The sequence below is a fragment of the Primulina eburnea genome, chromosome 1 (assembly GCF_022965805.1).
Source record: "Primulina eburnea isolate SZY01 chromosome 1, ASM2296580v1, whole genome shotgun sequence".
NCBI lineage: Eukaryota > Viridiplantae > Streptophyta > Magnoliopsida > Lamiales > Gesneriaceae > Primulina > Primulina eburnea.
In genome coordinates this window covers 3,284,773-3,302,983 of record NC_133101.1, presented here as the reverse complement: position 1 = coordinate 3,302,983, position 18,211 = coordinate 3,284,773, and the positions used below count along the sequence as shown (strand labels likewise).

Below are 18,211 nucleotides of genomic sequence, written 5' to 3'. Positions count from 1 at the left end.
ATGAATCTCGAGTTGATTTATAAAATTTTGTTATAAGATAATCATAATTTAATATGTAATTTGTAAAGATAATTTGTGTATTTTTTAAATGAATTAAATATCGTAGTTATCAGTAAATTATATGAAAAATATTACTTATCTAAATTAATAAATAATTTTGTAAAAACTAATTATTGTTGCAAAGTTCGACCAGTGAAGTACTCGACTTTTGTACATGACTATTATTATATAGTTATCACCAAACTACATGTGAGAAAGTGATAAATGAGATGGCTTGGCACCCATAACATCACAGTAACTAAAGTATTAGAGGTGACATCTAGCAAACCTACGATTGAATGTGGATTTTAAAAATTCTCTCTGTCTAACATTCTTATTTAATAAACGCAACATTCGTTTATGTTTGAAGTGTTTAGTTTTACTATTTTATTGTAATTTTAATCTCTTTTTTTTCCGACATGACAATGCTGCAGTGGATATGTGTCCGAAAAGCCTCACTATGATAGATACATGATCAAAGAACGATGATTTTTTTTCTAGAATTGTTTACATCATATCAAGGGATTTATGCCCATTCTTTCATATGGTATTTTGCTTTTTCACATAAGAGATGAACACATTTTAACCCGTGAAAAATTATAAACTAGTTTTATCACAATATTTTCTTTGTTCATACTCCAACGTCGATAATGTTTCAACTTCCCAAAGTATTTAAAAAAATAAAAACAAGTGCCCGGGTGGGGGATCCCAATTCAGCCACAATTTATGCGTTCCCAACAGCTACCATATTGGCATACTGTCCCTTGTCAAAAACTTCAAGGGAGGATTAGGACAATGATAATCAAAGGCATTCCAAACCGTAAACTGGGAGCTTCATAAAGAAAGTAGTTTATCAAGGATAAATAAACACAATATAACCGACATTTTGACGGAGAAATTAGTTTTACAAGAAGAAACAACGATCAGAAATCACAAGACAATGAGGTGAAGACATCTATAACCAGAGGTCACCAAATTTGACAATCAAGACTAAAAACTTTTGCCACGAGTAGCAATTTTTTTGATTAATTAAGAAAACTACTACGGAAAGCATAACAATACACCCAAATTGTAAACGACCATAATTTACTACTCATTATCAGGCTTTGCAGATTCCTTAATCTCCTCAGAATTGTCATCCTACAAGAGAGAAGTAGGTCATCAGTCCCCATTTACATGATACCCAAACAATCTGGAGGAAGTACTCTGGAAGGAATGAGAAAAACAATCTACCTGCATGTCTGAAGTCCACAAAGTGAGGTTGTCACGGAGAAGTTGCATAATCAGAGTGCTATCTTTGTATGATTCCTCTCCAAGGGTGTCCAACTCGGCAATCGCTTCATCAAATGCCTTAAAGAGTACACAAGTAAACATTGTATCCATGACCCATAGTCATAAAATCAAACAAGTAAAATTAATTTTGGTCATAAAAAGCTAAAATGGGAGCTTGAATTTTCAATCATATCAAAAATATGTCCTCCCATCATTGCACTAAAGCAAAGAAGATGTTAAGATGTAGCACTTAGAGATATATTATATCTATCATATATAATAAAGGTAAAATTTAAGAAAATAACTTTGATCAAACTAAATTTTCGAAAAATAACCCTCCCAAGTGCTAAATACACATAACCCTCCCAAGTACTAAATACACTAATACACTTGAGAGGGTAGGTTTTTCAAAAAATTGACCAAGTGTATTCCTCAGTGTTCTAAAAAACGTTAGGCGATAGGCAGACAACCACCCATAGCCAAGCGAGGCGACCGGCTACGCAGTTTTCTTTTTTACTTAAATCTTTAATTCTTGTTAATCTTCATATTTCTCCAATAATTCATCTTTATCGCATTCAAACTCAAATTCAATGATATATGCCTCCTCTTTATCAAATATAAATTGATTGAAAAATAAGTCGAACGATCTTTTTTAAAAAATTAAAAAATTCTACATATTAAATTAGGCAGCTGCTTAGGTGGATTTTGAGCCACCGCCATAGCCTAGACAGTCGATTTTGTAAACAACACCCAGAGACATCATCTTTATAAAAATTGAGGCCGTCAAGTGCCTAGGCGCCGCCTAGGACCGCATAATCGGGGTAGGTGGGTTACCGAGCAACAAAGGGGGTCCTAGATTGAACTAGAAATAAAACAAGGATTTGAAAATCACTAGGTTGATTTTTTTGGCACACCTGTTTAGCAAGATTACATGCACGATCAGGAGAATTCAAAATCTCGTAGTAAAACACGGAGAAGTTGAGAGCCAGTCCAAGCCGGATAGGATGAGTAGGGGCCAATTCAGCATTAGCAATGTCCTGCAAGCATGGATGCACACACATTATTCAATAATTTCAGTTCAAAGTACGGAATCTGTGAACCCAGTTATTGTTGCAATTGGAAACAGAGCAGGATCCATAAAAGGTCAAGAACACATAGGATGTGTTTGACGAGGTTAAAATCAACCCCCAACTTCAGCATACTCTATAAGGTCTAAATTCGAGTAAAACTAATCACAAAACATTTTCACAGCCACACCTGCACTGAAATTCTCCCAAGGTGCCACAAGCATAATCAAAGAAATATGTAAAACAAACTGTCAGAGCCACGTTAAAGAGGTCAAGAGATTGGAGTAGATATTATATTCAAATCACCATATAAGGAAGATAGTATATCTTGAATCTCCATGATCCATGAAGTAATTTTCGTCGTACAGGAAGTTAAGGAAGATAGATAAATAAAGAAACCCTAACCTGAGCCGACTTGTATGCTGAAAGGGTGTTCTCAGCGGCTTCCTTGCGCTCGGCTCCAGTCTTGAATTCAGCCAAATAGCGATAATAATCACCCTTCATCTTCAAGTAAAACACCTTGGAATCACCGGAGGCCGCGGATCCGATCAGCTTGGTATCAAGCAGCTTGAGAATACCGTCACAAATGTTGGACAGCTCGGACTCGATCTTAGATCTGTAGGATTTGATGGCCGAGACGTGGCCCTCGTTCCCGCGGCTCTCCTCCTTCTGCTCGATGGAGGAGATGATACGCCAGGAGGCGCGGCGAGCACCAATGACGTTCTTGTAGGCTACGGAGAGGAGGTTGCGCTCCTCGACGGAGAGCTCCTCGCCGGAGTCAACGGAGACGACGACCTTCTCCATGAAATCGACCATCTCCTCGTAGCGCTCGGCCTGCTCCGCCAACTTCGCCATGTACACGTTCTCCTCTCGAGTGGACGCCATTGAGACCTAGGGCTTTGAATTTTCTGGTGTAGTGAGAGAATTTCTTTTCAGATCAACTTACAGGGGAAAGGCAGCCAAACTTTAAAGATATCTCTATTATTTATATATATTTATTCCTTTTATCCTGGGCTGTGGGTTAGGATCATGGGCTTATGTTGGACTGGCCTACATCTTCCGGTGGCCCAAATTGAATTAGTAATAAAATATAATAAAATAGTATCATTCCATTTTCCTTTTTAAAATGCCACGTGTGGTCAGTTTGTATTTTAAAAAATTCAAACTGAATTATCATATGCGGTCGGTTAGTATTTTAAAAAATTAATCGCGGTTTTACAGATATAATTAATCTTATAGTTTTGAGCGGTTTCAGGAGGTTGCGGTCGGTTTACGTTTTTTTCAACGAAAAAGATTAAAACTTATATTCTAATTTATTTTAAAACAATAATAATATAGCGTCTTCAAATATAAAATATAGTTCAAATCACACAAATATAAAACTAGATAAAACAATAATTAAGATTCAAAACTAAGTTAATAATTTAACAACACAACACACTCACAACAAAAATGACATTTACTCTATTTTATCTTTTTTATTTTTATTTTTAAACTTCAAACAAAATATTATTGTAAACAAAATAAATAATCTAATAAATGAAGATGAATATAAGTTTATTTTATAGGAATAATATTTTGAAAAGAGTTGAGATATAAATGAAGGAAGACTTCTTTAATTGAATATGCTGTTGACAAATTATTATAATCCTAGGCCAAATATGCATGATCAAACACTAGATAAAGTGATAAAAAAAAATAATTGATTTTTAGAAAAATTATTAAATTATTTTAAGCTTAATTCTGAAACTAAAACTTCAGCTCCTTTTGGAAATATTTGGTTCAAGTTATAAGATGTTCGTGGGCGTATAAGTTTTTAAAATTTCAATGTTAAGTGTTTTAAAAATATTTAAAATAAGTTGTTTGACAGTTTATAAGATGTTAAAAAAAATTTGAATATCTTAACTTATTTGAAAAGATCTCATTTAAATAAATTTAACAATCCAAATCTCACACCGGATAATATTATAATCAGTTTATTTTTCTAAATCAATGATTGATTGAATAGATTAAAGATAATATTAGTTTTTTTTCAAATAGTATCGAATATATCAATATCTTTAAATTATTTAAAATAAGTTTATCTAAACATTTTAACAATAAAATATTACATCTTATATAAATTTATTCAAATTTTTTTTTTTTAGTTTTTTCGTTATTTAATTCTAATTAACTTTCAAGTACATCCCTCAAAAAAAAAAAAAAAAACTGTCAAGTACATCTACTAATAATAATAATTAACTCGGTTGAGTTTATAAAATTTCAAAAGCCCAATCAATATATTTCGTGCCATCTAAATGAAGCCCAATCCATAAACTGCGCGCTATATTAATACAAAACCCTAATTTGCTGCAGAGAGGAAGGTTTCTATCTCTGTGGCCTCTTCATTCCGATCTCTGTGGCCTCTTCAACTTTCATCGCAGAATGAAGGTTTCTATCTCTCTCTGTGATGTTTATTTTACCTTCGAATGATTTTTGTTACCATTTGTTAATTTTCTGTTCGATTTTGTTAGTTCAATATAGCGAATCCGACCACCGGATGCCAGAAGAAGCTCGAGATTGACGATGACCTGAAACTGTATGTTAAAGTTCTTCATTTATTACTTATCCTCAATAGTTTTATTGCGCTTAGCTGGGATGTGGCCTTTATCTCTATCAAATTCAATTTGAAGTTTTCGGGTATGCTACAATCATTTGGTCTGGGCTTCATAAACACGATTTTTTTAATTGGTTTCTAAAATATTTGCATTAAGCGCTTTCCAAGCAACACGGGCTGATATGTCGGAACGTGATTGTACTTTATGTTTTAAGCAGGGAAAGCTAGGTATATATCATTTTTTTGTTGCTTACTGAGCTGCCTTGGTTTGATCTGCACTGGACAGGAATTTAGGGATATCCGATATTATGCCCATCTTTGAAGATTGTTAAATGATACGAAGTACATTAGTAGGGATAAATGGCAAATCGGTCGACATCGTGTTACATGTATATGTTCTCCCGTGGGTCAATGTTAGATTGAAAATCCACATCTGGAACTCTAACTTTAGAGAATTGCATGGATTCTAGTCATTTTCCATCTTCAAGTCTTCATCTCTATTTAACCTAAGAATATAAGCTCACTAATGGGATAATAAACTAAGCCTTTTGGTAATAATAATAATTATTATTATTATGGGAAAAATCATAGTTTCTTTATTTTCATAATTGCAGTCGGGTTTTTTGGGACAAGAGGATCTCTCAGGAGGTCGTTGGTGATGCCCTGGGTGAGGTATGCCATTTTTCTTTCATGCGAAGTGAAAGTTAGCTTACTCAGTTCCATCCATGATTTAGCACTTTTTATGTGGTGTGACTCATTTAAATTTTTAATGATGATACCACTAATAATTTTACAGGAGTTCAAGGGCTATGTATTCAAAATCATGGGAGGTTGTGACAAGCAAGGTTTCCCAATGAAGCAAGGTGTATTGACACCAGGTCGTGTCAGGCTCTTGCTGCACAGAGGTATGTATAATTATTTGGATGGCACTTCACGTTTAGTTTCCATTTTTATCTTATTTTTGAGACCTGCATGTTTGTTTAAACAGGTACCCCATGCTTCCGTGGATATGGTAGGAGAAATGGCGAGCGCAGGAGGAAGTCTGTTCGTGGATGCATTGTTAGCCCTGATCTCTCGGTTTTGAACCTAGTAATTGTTAAAAAGGGTGACAATGAGTTGCCTGGGCTGACCGATGTGGAGAAGCCGAGGATGAGAGGTCCAAAGAGGGCTTCAAAGATCCGCAAGCTCTTCAACCTTTCTAAAGAAGACGATGTTAGGAAGTATGTCAACACCTACCGCAGAACATTCACTACCAAGGCTGGTGAGTTACTGTGTCCATTTCTTGGATACAACGATGACTGCTGATAGCTTTTCCAAATAATTTGAATTTTATTTTTTCACAGTTTAACCTATGTCTGGATGCTATTGCAGGTAAGAAAGTAAGCAAAGCTCCTAAGATTCAGAGGTTGGTGACTCCCTTGACTCTGCAGAGGAAGAGAGCTAGAATTTCCGACAAGAAGAAGAGAATTGCCAAGGCCAAATCTGAGGCCGCAGAGTACCAGAAACTTCTTGCTACACGGTTGAAGGAACAAAGGGAAAGACGCAGTGAAAGCTTGGCTAAAAAGCGATCTCGACTCTCTGCTGCCTCTAAGCCATCCGCTGTTGCTTAAGCACATTTCCCAGATGCAACCATAATCTGGGTCGTGTGATTGTCCGGTGCTGTTTCGTATTGATGTAATTTTGACTATTCAGCTCAAATGGGTTTTCCATCTGCTGTGCTCTTTTGTTTCTATGCATCGATTTTGGGATATTTTCTGTTTTTATTTTCGCATTAACAGATCCGTACGGTGCCTAATTTCATTCTTGAACTTTACTGTTCATGTGATTTACATTCAAGTGCTTCAGGCTCGTGTTATTCGCTTATCGTTGGAAAATTTCCAGCGTATTGTGTGTTTTTGTTAAATTCTTCTTTCTTTATTTTTTATTCACATTGGGGGGACGGAGTTTTTAAGTCTTGAACTCAAGATCTCTCTTATATCACTGTGCTAACAAGCCTTGACATGTTTTTTGTGAAATTCTATGGTAACCTTACCTTCTGATATCATTTTTTGTTATGTCGACGATATTCCGGCTTTAGTTCCTTGGTTTTAGTTTCACTCTTTTATTTCCGTATTTCCAACGTTGGTTCAAGATCTCTTGCTTGTAAAAATATTTCGTCATTTGAAGAATTCCCTTTGCCTTGTTTCCAAATTTCCCCAGCAGTTTGTTCGTTTACTTTGGATTAAACCAAAGATAATAGAACCGATGTTCAATCAGGATCCATTTTTTTGTTTAATTTAGGAGTTAGATATATTAATCTTTTTACAAATTGGTGATAAATGACAACTGACACGTCCACAAAAATGAAGGGATTCCCCAACTGCAAAAGTTCAAAAAACATACCGTAAAAGACAGAAATACAAGACACGAGACTCAAAAAGTTTTAGCAGACGACTAGAATAGCATCACCTGCGTACTTTAAAAATCTAAGTACATAGATTAACTAGAAGGAGAAGGCCTATTGTCACTAGATACAAGTATTAAAGAGATGACCAATGTTTTTCACAACTATGAACGACTTCATGAAAGAGTTCAAAGTGCGGCACAAATCATCAGAAGAAAGCAAACCTAATGAGTTTGAAAGTAATAAAACAGGGGCTAAGGACAAGGATCAGAGAATTCTAAGCAGGCAAAAATCACCGCTTGACAGTGCCATAATTCAATCCAATGGGGAGGATAAGCAGTCCACCACACTGAAGGGAAGAGGATGTGTAGCTGAAAACTCAAAATGGGTCGTGGTAGTGGAAAGCAGGGCCGATCCTATTAATATTTGGGCATGAGTCTAACTTTTAAAAAGAGGCTCCTGAATCATAATGTGTGTTCATATTTTTTTAGTTCCATAGCAATTTTTCAAATTAAATCAATACGTTACAGACAATATAAAAAACTAAATGAATAAAAATATTAAACATGTCCAAAATGATCACTAAAAAACAACCTGCCTAACAGTTTTAGAGCTAAAAATAATAATCAAGTATGTATAATCAAGTTGTTCAGTAATTTCTTTCTCAATTAATAACATAGCCAATCCATTCAATGTTTCTCGTGACATGGTTGATCGTAGAAAAGTTTTGATGAGCTTTAACTTTGAGAAACTTTGCTCTGCATATGCTACTGTGACCGGGACAGTCAAAAAGATTTTATAAGCAATATGAGCATTTGGGAAACACCCATCCATTTTCTTCAAGTAATTCACTACATCAATGACATATTTTACTTCTCTTGATAATGAGCACCTCAAGAATGTCAACTCCGAAAATAGATCATTCCCATTAAGTGTGAGACCCTTAGAGGATACCATAATATTTAATTTCATAATTACACATCTTACCCTATTAAAAATTTCCTCAACTCAGTTCATATTTTATATAAAAAAAAAATCTAAACAAAACTTCCCTTTTAAATCGAAAAAATCTTCTAAATTAAAAATATTTCCTGTTAATTGTTTAGTATTATTTGATCAAGTTAAAAATAATAATAAGACATGCAATATGTGTGCATCTTTTACTAGTATAACTTAGTGAATAGAGTTTTTGTTTCATAAGCATCAAGTATGTTCAATTCCTAATTTGATTTTTTTCTTTCTTTTTTCTATTAATTTTTTTAGTTCATATATCAAAATTACATTGTAGTCCCTCATGATTTCTTATAATTACTGTAACATCTACTAATTTTTAAAATGCAAAATTTTTTTTTCCTAGCTCTCATTTTAAAAATAACATTTAAAATGATCATATTTATTAAGCAATGAAAATAACACAGTTAAAAATAACCAACATCAATGCAAACGTAAATGAGTAAAAATCATGAAAATCCTCAATGTAAATGAAATGTTTAACTCCTCTCCAAAAACCATCACTCGAAATGCGGAAAAACTCGCGGTCCTCAGGTTATGTCACAACACCAGGACTGCCTACTCAGAGTTCAGCACCTCCTGTCTCCTGTTCAACATGCTCACCTGCGTCACACACGCCTAGTGAGTCTAAAGACTCAACACACCTGTACCAGTAATAACAAGTACATATACGTAGCACGACGTCCCGAAAAATCGAAAAAAAAAATATGCATTTTAAAAATTAGTAGATGTTACAATTACATTTTGATATTCATTTAAATATAACCCAAATGAATTATAAAAAATATTGTATATGTACACAACATGTGCGTTGGTGCATTATTTTATCTTAAAATTATTTATAGATTAATAAATTTCTATTCAATTATTAAATAAAGAATTAAATACTTAAGTATGTGTCTATATATATATATATATATATATATATATATATATATATATATATATATATATATATTAGAGATTCAATAGTTTGGATATCTAGTATTATATATAATAATTATTTTTAAAATTTTTGGACCTCAAAAAAGAGATGAGCCTGGATCATTAGACTCAGTGGACTCTAAATAAGCACGGCCCTGATGGAAAGCAGCTTGTGATCCAAACTTATATGGTGACTAACCCAAGTTCACATCCATGCTCGTATGAGGATGGAATAAGCCGTGGGGGATCTACCATAAACACATGAGGAAACACTAGGGGGCACCCTATCCTTAACATCCTTTGAGATATCCTCCAACTATAGATTTTGAGACCATCATAGTGGGTATTCAAGAACTCTACGGACCAAGCCTGAGGCCACTTGACCGTCCGGAATTCCACAAGTTATATCCAAAAATCATTGATTGTTATAATGCTTATCCCGGGGATATCGTGCGACATATTTCAATTTATTCTCTGGAGAATATGGTTAGTCTACTCTTTGAACATATAAAAAAGTTTCGTGAATCAGGGCGATGGCCGATAAATCGAAAAATGCTGAAAATTTCATTAATTTGAAGTTATGAATGTTCCATAACCCACTAACAACTTTATGATGCTCGTATGAATAATTGAAAATTTTGCAAATGATCAACTGCGAACACTTTGTATAATTACATCTAACACGAGAAACATGAACATCGAAGAAATTAGAACAAATTGTAACGATCATGGGTCATTTGGTTGAACCAATATGGGCCTCTACTCATACCCATGAACCACTATTGGTTCCGTGATGTTAAAAAGGATTTTTCTGGGATAAATTCAAAATCTTTTAAGACGAACTGAGATAATACGCTAAAACGTCTTTATAATTTGAGTTAATTCTCAATCCAGTCTCTCATTTTGTCCTCATATCCAATACAGTTTCTAAAGATTTTAAATGTTTCCCAGTTCAGTACTCAATGTTAAATGAGAGAGTATGTCTCTTGTGAGACGGTGTCACGAATATTTATTTATGAGACGAGTCAACCCTACCAATATTCACAATAAAAAGTAATATTCTTAGCATAAAAAGTAATACTTTTTCATGGGTGACTCAAAATAAGAGATCCAGCTCACAAAATACGATCCGTGAGATCGTCTCACACAAATTTTTGCCTAAATGATATATCCTCATTTAATGGAGGCAAGAGTTGAAAATGTGGTTGCCATAAATCTCCCACATTCGAACTACTCTCCGTCGACACCTTAATTTCAAGTACTTTCTCAAAAAATGTAACATATTGATACTCGAGTCGATAAAACATGTTTTTCGGGAATTTTTTTTATAGGTCATTCAACTTAAACAAAATCTGCCTTCAAAGATCCGCAGACACATGCGTGTTGTCTATATTATTAATCCACTTATAAAGTAACTAATTTTGATATAATAATAAAATTTTTCTATAATTTAAAAAATATATTTATCTTTATAAAAATATAATTTTCTTAAGTTGGGCTGGTTTTCCAAAGGGGCCCATAAGAAGTTTATCAAGTTCATTTTTGTGTGGAACTGGCCCGGCCAAACATTTATCATTTACACCAATTTATATACAACAGCCGATCGAATCTTCTCGCGAGAGATCGAGTGGGGGGGATTCATATGGACGAAGAGGAACACGAAGTTTACGGTGGGGAAATCCCAGACGAAGACGCTGATGCCGACGTTGACATGACCGCTGCCGACGGTGACGCCGCCGCCAAGGTTTCGTATATTGTACACGGCTGTTGTATCTAGTGGATATGTGATTGTATGTGTGTTTGATTGGATCTGCGGTGTTTAGGAATTGGACGAGATGAAGAAGCGGTTGAAGGAGATGGAAGAGGAAGCTGCGGCGCTTCGTGAAATGCAGGCTAAAGTTGAAAAGGAGATGGGTACTGCTCAAGGTGTCTCATTTTTCTTTCTTTCTTGGAATTATTTTTCTTCTGTTTGCTGATTATCAGTTTTGTTATTGGTTGTGGGTTTAATTTTTTGATTAGTTCTTGAACTTGAAACTGGTTTATTGGCTAGGTTTTGGGTTTAGAAAGAAGCTTTGTGATTAATTACAGTGATTTGATGGTAATTAAATAATTAATAATTTGATATTCTCGTATGGATCATTTGAACTTACAAAAGAATCTTATGTATGCGGTGACTGCTGTGTGCACCATTAAAAATTGTGTATATCTGGCGGGTTGGTGACTTGTAATTTTTTTTTTGCTGGCCCAATACTTGTGGTCTTTTACAAAAGTCGAAATTCGGTCCAACTAATATTTAAACCCGACTTTGCAGTCTACTAAGGTTGTATGGATTGGGGAAGTATTCGCTGGTGATCTTTCTCTTTTACAATTTATCATTCTCCAAGTATAAATCAAATTTGTGATTATTTATGATTGATGTTTGATATAAATTGTTTGAGAATTTTTAAAAATTTTCTCATATACGATCAAGTTTTGTGAATTCATGTAATGTGTGCTACATTAATATTAATATTTTCAATTAGTGAAGTCCACTTATTGACCATTTTAATGGTAAAAAGTTTGTTACTAAACAGCTACATGAGAACTTGTTATCTTACTCAGTTGTCGCAAAGGCTAGACAAAACTTTTTAACTATTTCTTACAAAATAGTTAGTATCATCGAATATAATCGATAGATTTGTCCTTGTCCGCTTGTGATTATTAAGTCGTATGAATATCATCAAAAATCTTTTTGAGCTACTAGTTTGTTAAATAATGTGTTGAAGGAATGACTTATTTAGAATTCCTATATTGTGGAATAAAGCTTGTTGAATAAGATATAATTTTTATGGCTTATTGAGGAAGATATTTAAGGATTTGTCATTGTCTTACTTAATCTCGTTAAAGGCTTTCTTGGAATGCATATTATCTGAATTGACAAAACATATAATTTTAGTGGCATATCTAGGTCCCCGATAGCTTTATAAATAAAAATTATCTCGACTAATAGTTTCAAGCAAAAATCAGTTATCTTTAAGATTAGAAATGTTTTGAGGTCAAAATTTGGGAATAAGCTATGAATCAAAATTGCAGTAGGGGTTAATTGGTGTTGAATTATTTAATTTAATTGGACATTAGTTTTGAAAAATTAGCCATCCATATTATTTACTAAATTAAATTTATATAAGCTAGAAAGTTAAAGGTAAATTTAATATTATCTTATTATTTGTTTGAAAAAATTATTATATACATTTAGGCATATAAATATATATGGGTAGTTAAAAAAAATCAAAATTCAAACCTGATCACATAGTTTTTCTAAAATAGCTCGAGATCAAGCCATAAAGAACCTGACAAGCTAAAAGCTGTGGGGTTTTGGTAGGCTCAATCAGTTGGTTCCGTTCAGCGGTTTAATTGCGCACCTCTGGTATCCCGGTCTATTAAATCCGGTTATTTTTTGTTATACTGTTGTCTTGAGATGCCCATCCTGATTTAGTTGGCGAAGTTGTGAATGGAAGTTGATACCAAAGTTCTGCGTTAAGTTATGCTTTCCTAGAGAACATATTACAGTGCTTTACCCTAATAATTATCTGTTTTGGATTATGGCTTAGTGACAATAAAAATTTGGTCCATTAACCAAGTTAGGGATTTCCTAGTTTCAAAAAGTCTTTTTACCTAAATAAAATTTGTAAATGATCTTTGTGGTATTAGTTATCACTTTGTTCAATTTGTTATCTACATGGCCCTGGACCAGTAGTGAATTGACCTTTTTCTCAATAATAAATATATGCAATTATTCAGTAATTAAACAAGCTGTTTGAACTATTTGTGAATTTTTACAGAACGGTTTTATAACATCTATCACAACTATTGCATGGTCTTGCAGACCCTGCGAGTGATGCTAACCAGGCGAGCAAGGAGGAGGTGGATTCACGGTCTGTCTTTGTTGGCAATGTGAGTACCACCAAATGTCTAAAATTTTTTTATTTGTGAGTGATGCATTTATCTTCTTGGATCTATATTTCCTCTAATTTTTGTTGTGATAATTTTTTACTGAATCTTTACTACCTTTGCATTCATTGTTTTATTGAGACCATTTTTCCTGCTATTTTATCCCTTGGTTTGGCGGCAACATTGTCCAATCTTTTGTTCTGAGAACCAATCTTTCTTTTATAATTTTGCAACATTCTTTGTCCTCCTTTCATTTTTCAACCAGGCATCGCATATGTGCTGGCAACATTTAGTTTCTTGAGGCAAGATAATTCTTTATTGCCATTTTTGCTTATTATTGGGGTAGATGTTTGGTTGATTGAGGAGTTGAATTATAGGGATTCTAGAGTGCACAGTGAAGGCTTCACATCTCCAAATGCAAATTATTCTGTTTTTGTTGGCATGAGAATGTGGATAATTAGTGTAGTTTAATGAGCTTGTGAGAAATATTTTAAGGATAAATCCTTTTTAGTCTCTCGTTTTATTGCATTTTTCCGATTTATTCCCTCGTTTTTCAGTTGTCCCAACTTAGTCCATTTTTTGTAATTTTTCCCTATTTAGTCATTCGGTTAACTTCACAGTTAAAAATGACGGAAAGTAAGCATACGACTTAATGATTATTCCGGAAAACAAAAGATAAATGGAGGATCAATTTGGGAAAATTGGAAAATGGAGGACTAAATCGGGAAGATGATATGAAACGAGGGACTAAAAAGGGGATTACCCCCAATAATAATTGTTAATAGGCAAAAGACCACAATTTTGTGTCTTGTAATGGCATCAATTTGACCAAAACTTGGGAGTTCCACACTCCTCAGAGCTTGCTTCAATTCCGCACCACAATGCCTCGTGTTCTTTCTCTCCCCTTTGGCTTAAAGAATTTTCTGTACTTAGGGTCTCGCGATCCTCATGCTCGGTCTGTATTTTGAGATCTCCGGCAACCGTGTCTTCGGTTTCTTCTTCAGCATTGTGGTGAGTTTTCACAGGGTTACTGATTTGTGATTCCTCTCTGAAACTCCACGCCGAAATCTTAGTATTTCCATTCAGGAATCCTTCGAGCAGCACTTGTGGTTTGAATTCCATTTTGTCTCCCAAGGTAATTGATCGATTTCAGTCCTTCAATCTTTCTCTTCCTCCTTCCCATCCTCAGTTACGCCGCCCCGTACCACACGCATGGATTGCTGCATTATTGTCCTGATTCCTCTTTAAATTTCAGATTGTCAGCCACCATTTCTTCCACCTTTGCTTATGTTGTTTTAAACCTCTGCTGCGACACTCGTTCTTGCTCTTCAAAGAGAAGGACCAGCTTTTTAAGTCCCTCGTATTCGACATCTGATTATGTGGTCGTCATCTCCCCCTTCGATCGGGTCCGGCAGGTCGGACCAATTGATTTGTTCACAAATAATAGCGCGAATAAAACATGAACTTAGCATATCGAATGTTGAACATTGAAAACTAGAACTGAAAATGACAATTCTCCAGACTCCAATTACAATTATAACTCCCAATTACAATCATGAACTAAAACAGAGAAAATGAGAAAGATGCTACCCCCTACTCGCCTCTCACAAGGAAATTCTCAATCTCCTGCTAGCACTCAACGGAAGCAAAAATATGCTGAATATTTTTCCCTCCAACCCCGCTTTATATCATTTACATTTTTTCTCCCAAAAACCTTTTCACTTGCCCAAGTCATGGCTTCTAAAATATTCTTTACAATTGAAATAATAGTGTAGGCTTAAATTATTTAAGCCTATAACAGGGTGAGTGTCTGTTTTCATTATTTTGTATGCCACATGTTCTTCATTTTGTTGAAGTGAAGTGCCCCTATATTAAACATACAGTTGTAGATCTTTCTTCGTTGTTTGTAAATAGAAACAGAACAGTAAATGAGGACTTTTAGATAAACTGTCATTTCTTTTGAACATCTTTATAGCTGCCATGGGGTTGAAGGTACGATGTTAACAAGGGTCTGCTAGTGATGTAGACTACAACTCTGAATTCATATATGTTCTATCATTGCTTTTGAAGTTTTAATGCTCAACATGTTTCAAGATCGATGATCTGTGTTATGTTATGAACGTAATATGAGAGACTTCTGAACTTGGATTTATTTTATTGTGATTCTTTGATTGGAGATCTTATGGTTTTTTCCTTTGATTTTCATGCTTCTTCAGTTGTTGCCAGACCATGTGTCTCTGTGTAGCATTGGAGCTAACTGTGTATACTGATGGCGAAAAGGACTTCTTGTACCTTCGATTAGGCTTGCCTATAATCTAGATAGTCCTTGTACTCACATATTTGTAAAATGATGTGTATTCAGAGAAGGGGGAGCGAAAAAATATATCTGAAGTAATGTTCCCAAAAAAGAAATGAAAAAAAGAGGAAAAGAAACAGTAAAAATGTCTCAAGAAAAAAAATACTAAGAAAGAAAAGAAAAGAAAAGAAGCAAGAAAAGAACGAAGAGAAAAAAAATGCAAGTGGGATGTTAAATGTCTCTTGGGTTTCGTATTATTCTTAGGCGACAAATTTTTCAATTACGCTGTGCGGCATGCCCCCCTGGGGTCATGTTATTCTTAGGTGACTAGTATTTCGTTTATATATGTGTAATATTCCCCTGGAGTCATGATATTCGGAAGAAGACAAATGCGTGTGCATTTGAAGAGCGAAGGCTGGTGATTGACAAACTCGATTTTTTACCAAGTTTAATTACTGAGGGTGCTGGTGGACAAGATGTCTGAGATTTGATTGGATATAGAACCTGATGTGGTGAGGCGTTACTCTGATGTGGCATTTTTCTTCTTTGTCCCCATTTTACTAGTATCGATGTGCTAATTTAAAATTGTTTTTTGTTTCTTGAATACTGTCTCTAAAAAACTAAAAGAAAATGAAACAATCCGTCTTACGTGAGAATTACACCAGTATGCAGTGTTGCATTACTGTTACCTTCCTGAAGCTTTTAATTCCTTGAAGGAAATTAAGAATAATTTGAACCTTGGCACTATCTAACATCACATTTACTTTTAGCACAATGCATGTAGAATGAGTTGCAGTATTGTATCTCAAGTTACATTCGCGTGAACCATTTGATAAGGAGAAAGTCAAGGTGAACTGTGTGGCTCTTCTCCCACTAATATTAGCAATAGATTTATTTGGTTTACAATCATACCATGAAGATTACTAGTGGTTTGACTCAAAGGTGAACTAACAAAACTGAGATATGTTTCCAAAAAAAATCCAAGTGAAAATTATTCAACAGTGTAGTTGAATTTGACGTGCGATTTGAAGTTAGTATTTGCTGATTGAGTAGATTGGGGTTTCTCCACATGATTGATGAAAGAGATGGTATGTAATGAATTCACTTGGGGTCACCTGCGCCAGGCTTTATAACTCTCAACTACTACTAGTCCCCAACAAGAATTCATTGGAAGTGTTTCGGAGATGAAGATGGAAAATGGTTTGTGTGCTTCATTTACATTACGTATGGTCTAGATACCTAGAGAATTGGAAAATTTACCCATTAGTACCGCTTCACAGAAAATGTGTTTTACTTGCTTGATTTATTTTTTCAGTTGAATATGATTACTATTGTATTTTGAATCCTGGACACATGACCATGTATGACTTTTGGCAAATTATTTTTTAAATCTTTACAGTAATAAATGCTTTTAGTATTATAAGAGCTGTAAATTATTCACTTGCTTATTTGGTGAGCTTCTTTTTGAACATGCGTTTGCACGGATGCTTTTGGGTTTCCTATAGTTTGTTTGGTGCTGTAAATTCAAAGAATAAACAATGATGAGAACGATGTGTTGGCAATACAGTTTTCCGGATTTGATTATACTGCCTGTTGTTTGTATCAATTGTACGACTCTAAATGTCTCTTATGCTCATTGCTTGTCCTTTCTTGCATAGGATCAAACTTTCTGGAGAAAATCACATTTTCTTGAAACCTTTTTTTCACTGGTTTGCCACTTAATGAATCTGATATCTTAGGTCGATTATGCATGCACTCCCGAGGAAGTTCAGCAGCATTTCCAAGCATGTGGAACTGTTAATCGTGTTACTATTTTGACTGATAAATTTGGCCAGCCCAAGGGCTTTGCATACGTGGAGTTTCTCGAACAAGAAGCTGTTCAAGAGGCTCTCCAGCTGAATGAATCTGAACTACATGGTCGCCAATTGAAGGTTCAAGAATTTTCCTTGAAAAACATTTATTTTACAGATGATGTACCTAATCTTCCCGAGGTGCTTTTAGTAATCATATTTGTGTTTTGGCTGTATTATAACTCTTCTGTGTACTTCATATTTTATGTTTAAAGGTAATGGCAAAAAGAACCAATGTTCCTGGCATGAAACAATATCGTGGAAGGCGATTCAATCCTGCACTAGCGTATGGATTCAGGAGGCCATATATGCCCCCTAGTTTCCATTCTCCTTATGGTTATGGGTGAGTTGTACCGTCTGATTTGCTCATGTGATCACTAATAATGGATTCGAGATGAGTATCTTATGTTATAACATTGCTGCAGCAAGTTTCCAAGGTTCAGGCGGCCAATGCGCTACATGCCTTATTACTAAATTCAAGTGCATGTCGAAAGTCACTTTGCCAGATGGAGAAAGCTATCTATCCATCCCGCTTACTCGATATTCTGTATTACTTCTAGAGAGGCACTTTGCAAGATGGAGAAAGGTATCCCGCTTATTCAATAAACTATCTTACACCTATCGAGACATTAGAAGGTAGCTCTATCTGGGATACTTGTTCTAGACATCTGAAGGTAGTGCAATCAAATGACACCTATCGAATACATTAAGCTATCATCTACACAACTTTCGAAATCACTATCATTTTTCGATTTCAGACGGTGGTTGTGTTTACTTACCCATATGACATGGGTGGGCTATGTTTGGAGATTCATACCATTTTCTAGTCAAGTTCATGTTTCA

At 34.8% G+C, this 18,211-nt stretch overlaps 3 protein-coding genes across 3 annotated transcripts; 2 read left to right on the top strand and 1 right to left on the bottom strand.

Annotated features, from left to right (window-relative positions):
• Positions 1-855: 855 nt before the first annotated feature.
• On the bottom strand, positions 856-3,336 carry LOC140818227 (14-3-3-like protein 16R). Its single transcript, XM_073178165.1, has 4 exons — positions 2,784-3,336; positions 2,226-2,348; positions 1,273-1,389; positions 856-1,179 (listed from the first exon to the last, which is right to left on the bottom strand). The coding sequence occupies exons 1-4, from the start codon at positions 3,261-3,263 to the stop codon at positions 1,129-1,131; spliced, it is 771 nt and encodes a 256-aa protein (XP_073034266.1). The 5' UTR covers positions 3,264-3,336; the 3' UTR covers positions 856-1,128.
• A 1,334-nt stretch (positions 3,337-4,670) lies between these two features.
• LOC140817971 (small ribosomal subunit protein eS6-like) lies at positions 4,671-6,818 on the top strand. The gene is made up of 6 exons (XM_073177782.1): positions 4,671-4,808; positions 4,892-4,956; positions 5,589-5,646; positions 5,771-5,879; positions 5,963-6,235; positions 6,346-6,818. The coding sequence occupies exons 1-6, from the start codon at positions 4,803-4,805 to the stop codon at positions 6,582-6,584; spliced, it is 750 nt and encodes a 249-aa protein (XP_073033883.1). The 5' UTR covers positions 4,671-4,802; the 3' UTR covers positions 6,585-6,818.
• Positions 6,819-10,833: 4,015 nt separating this feature from the next.
• Positions 10,834-18,211, top strand: LOC140817916 (polyadenylate-binding protein 2-like). The gene is made up of 6 exons (XM_073177727.1): positions 10,834-11,036; positions 11,116-11,218; positions 13,158-13,225; positions 17,258-17,449; positions 17,584-17,711; positions 17,794-18,211. Exons 1-6 carry the CDS (start codon positions 10,935-10,937, stop codon positions 17,840-17,842), a joined length of 642 nt encoding a protein of 213 aa, XP_073033828.1. The 5' UTR covers positions 10,834-10,934; the 3' UTR covers positions 17,843-18,211.

Coding starts and splice junctions, on each gene's coding strand:
- LOC140818227 (XM_073178165.1), bottom strand. CDS start 3,263: ATGGCGTCCACTCGAGAGGAGAACGTGTACATGGCGAAGTTGGCGGAG. Junction 1,390..2,225: donor CATGTAATCTTGCTAAACAG/GTGTGCCAAAAA, acceptor GTACTCTTTAAG/GCATTTGATGAAGCGATTGC. Junction 1,180..1,272: donor TGTGGACTTCAGACATGCAG/GTAGATTGTTTT, acceptor TCTCTCTTGTAG/GATGACAATTCTGAGGAGAT.
- LOC140817971 (XM_073177782.1), top strand. Junction 4,957..5,588: donor ATTGACGATGACCTGAAACT/GTATGTTAAAGT, acceptor TCATAATTGCAG/TCGGGTTTTTTGGGACAAGA. Junction 6,236..6,345: donor AACATTCACTACCAAGGCTG/GTGAGTTACTGT, acceptor ATGCTATTGCAG/GTAAGAAAGTAAGCAAAGCT.
- LOC140817916 (XM_073177727.1), top strand. CDS start 10,935: ATGGACGAAGAGGAACACGAAGTTTACGGTGGGGAAATCCCAGACGAA. Junction 11,219..13,157: donor GGAGATGGGTACTGCTCAAG/GTGTCTCATTTT, acceptor ATGGTCTTGCAG/ACCCTGCGAGTGATGCTAAC. Junction 17,712..17,793: donor CATTCTCCTTATGGTTATGG/GTGAGTTGTACC, acceptor ACATTGCTGCAG/CAAGTTTCCAAGGTTCAGGC.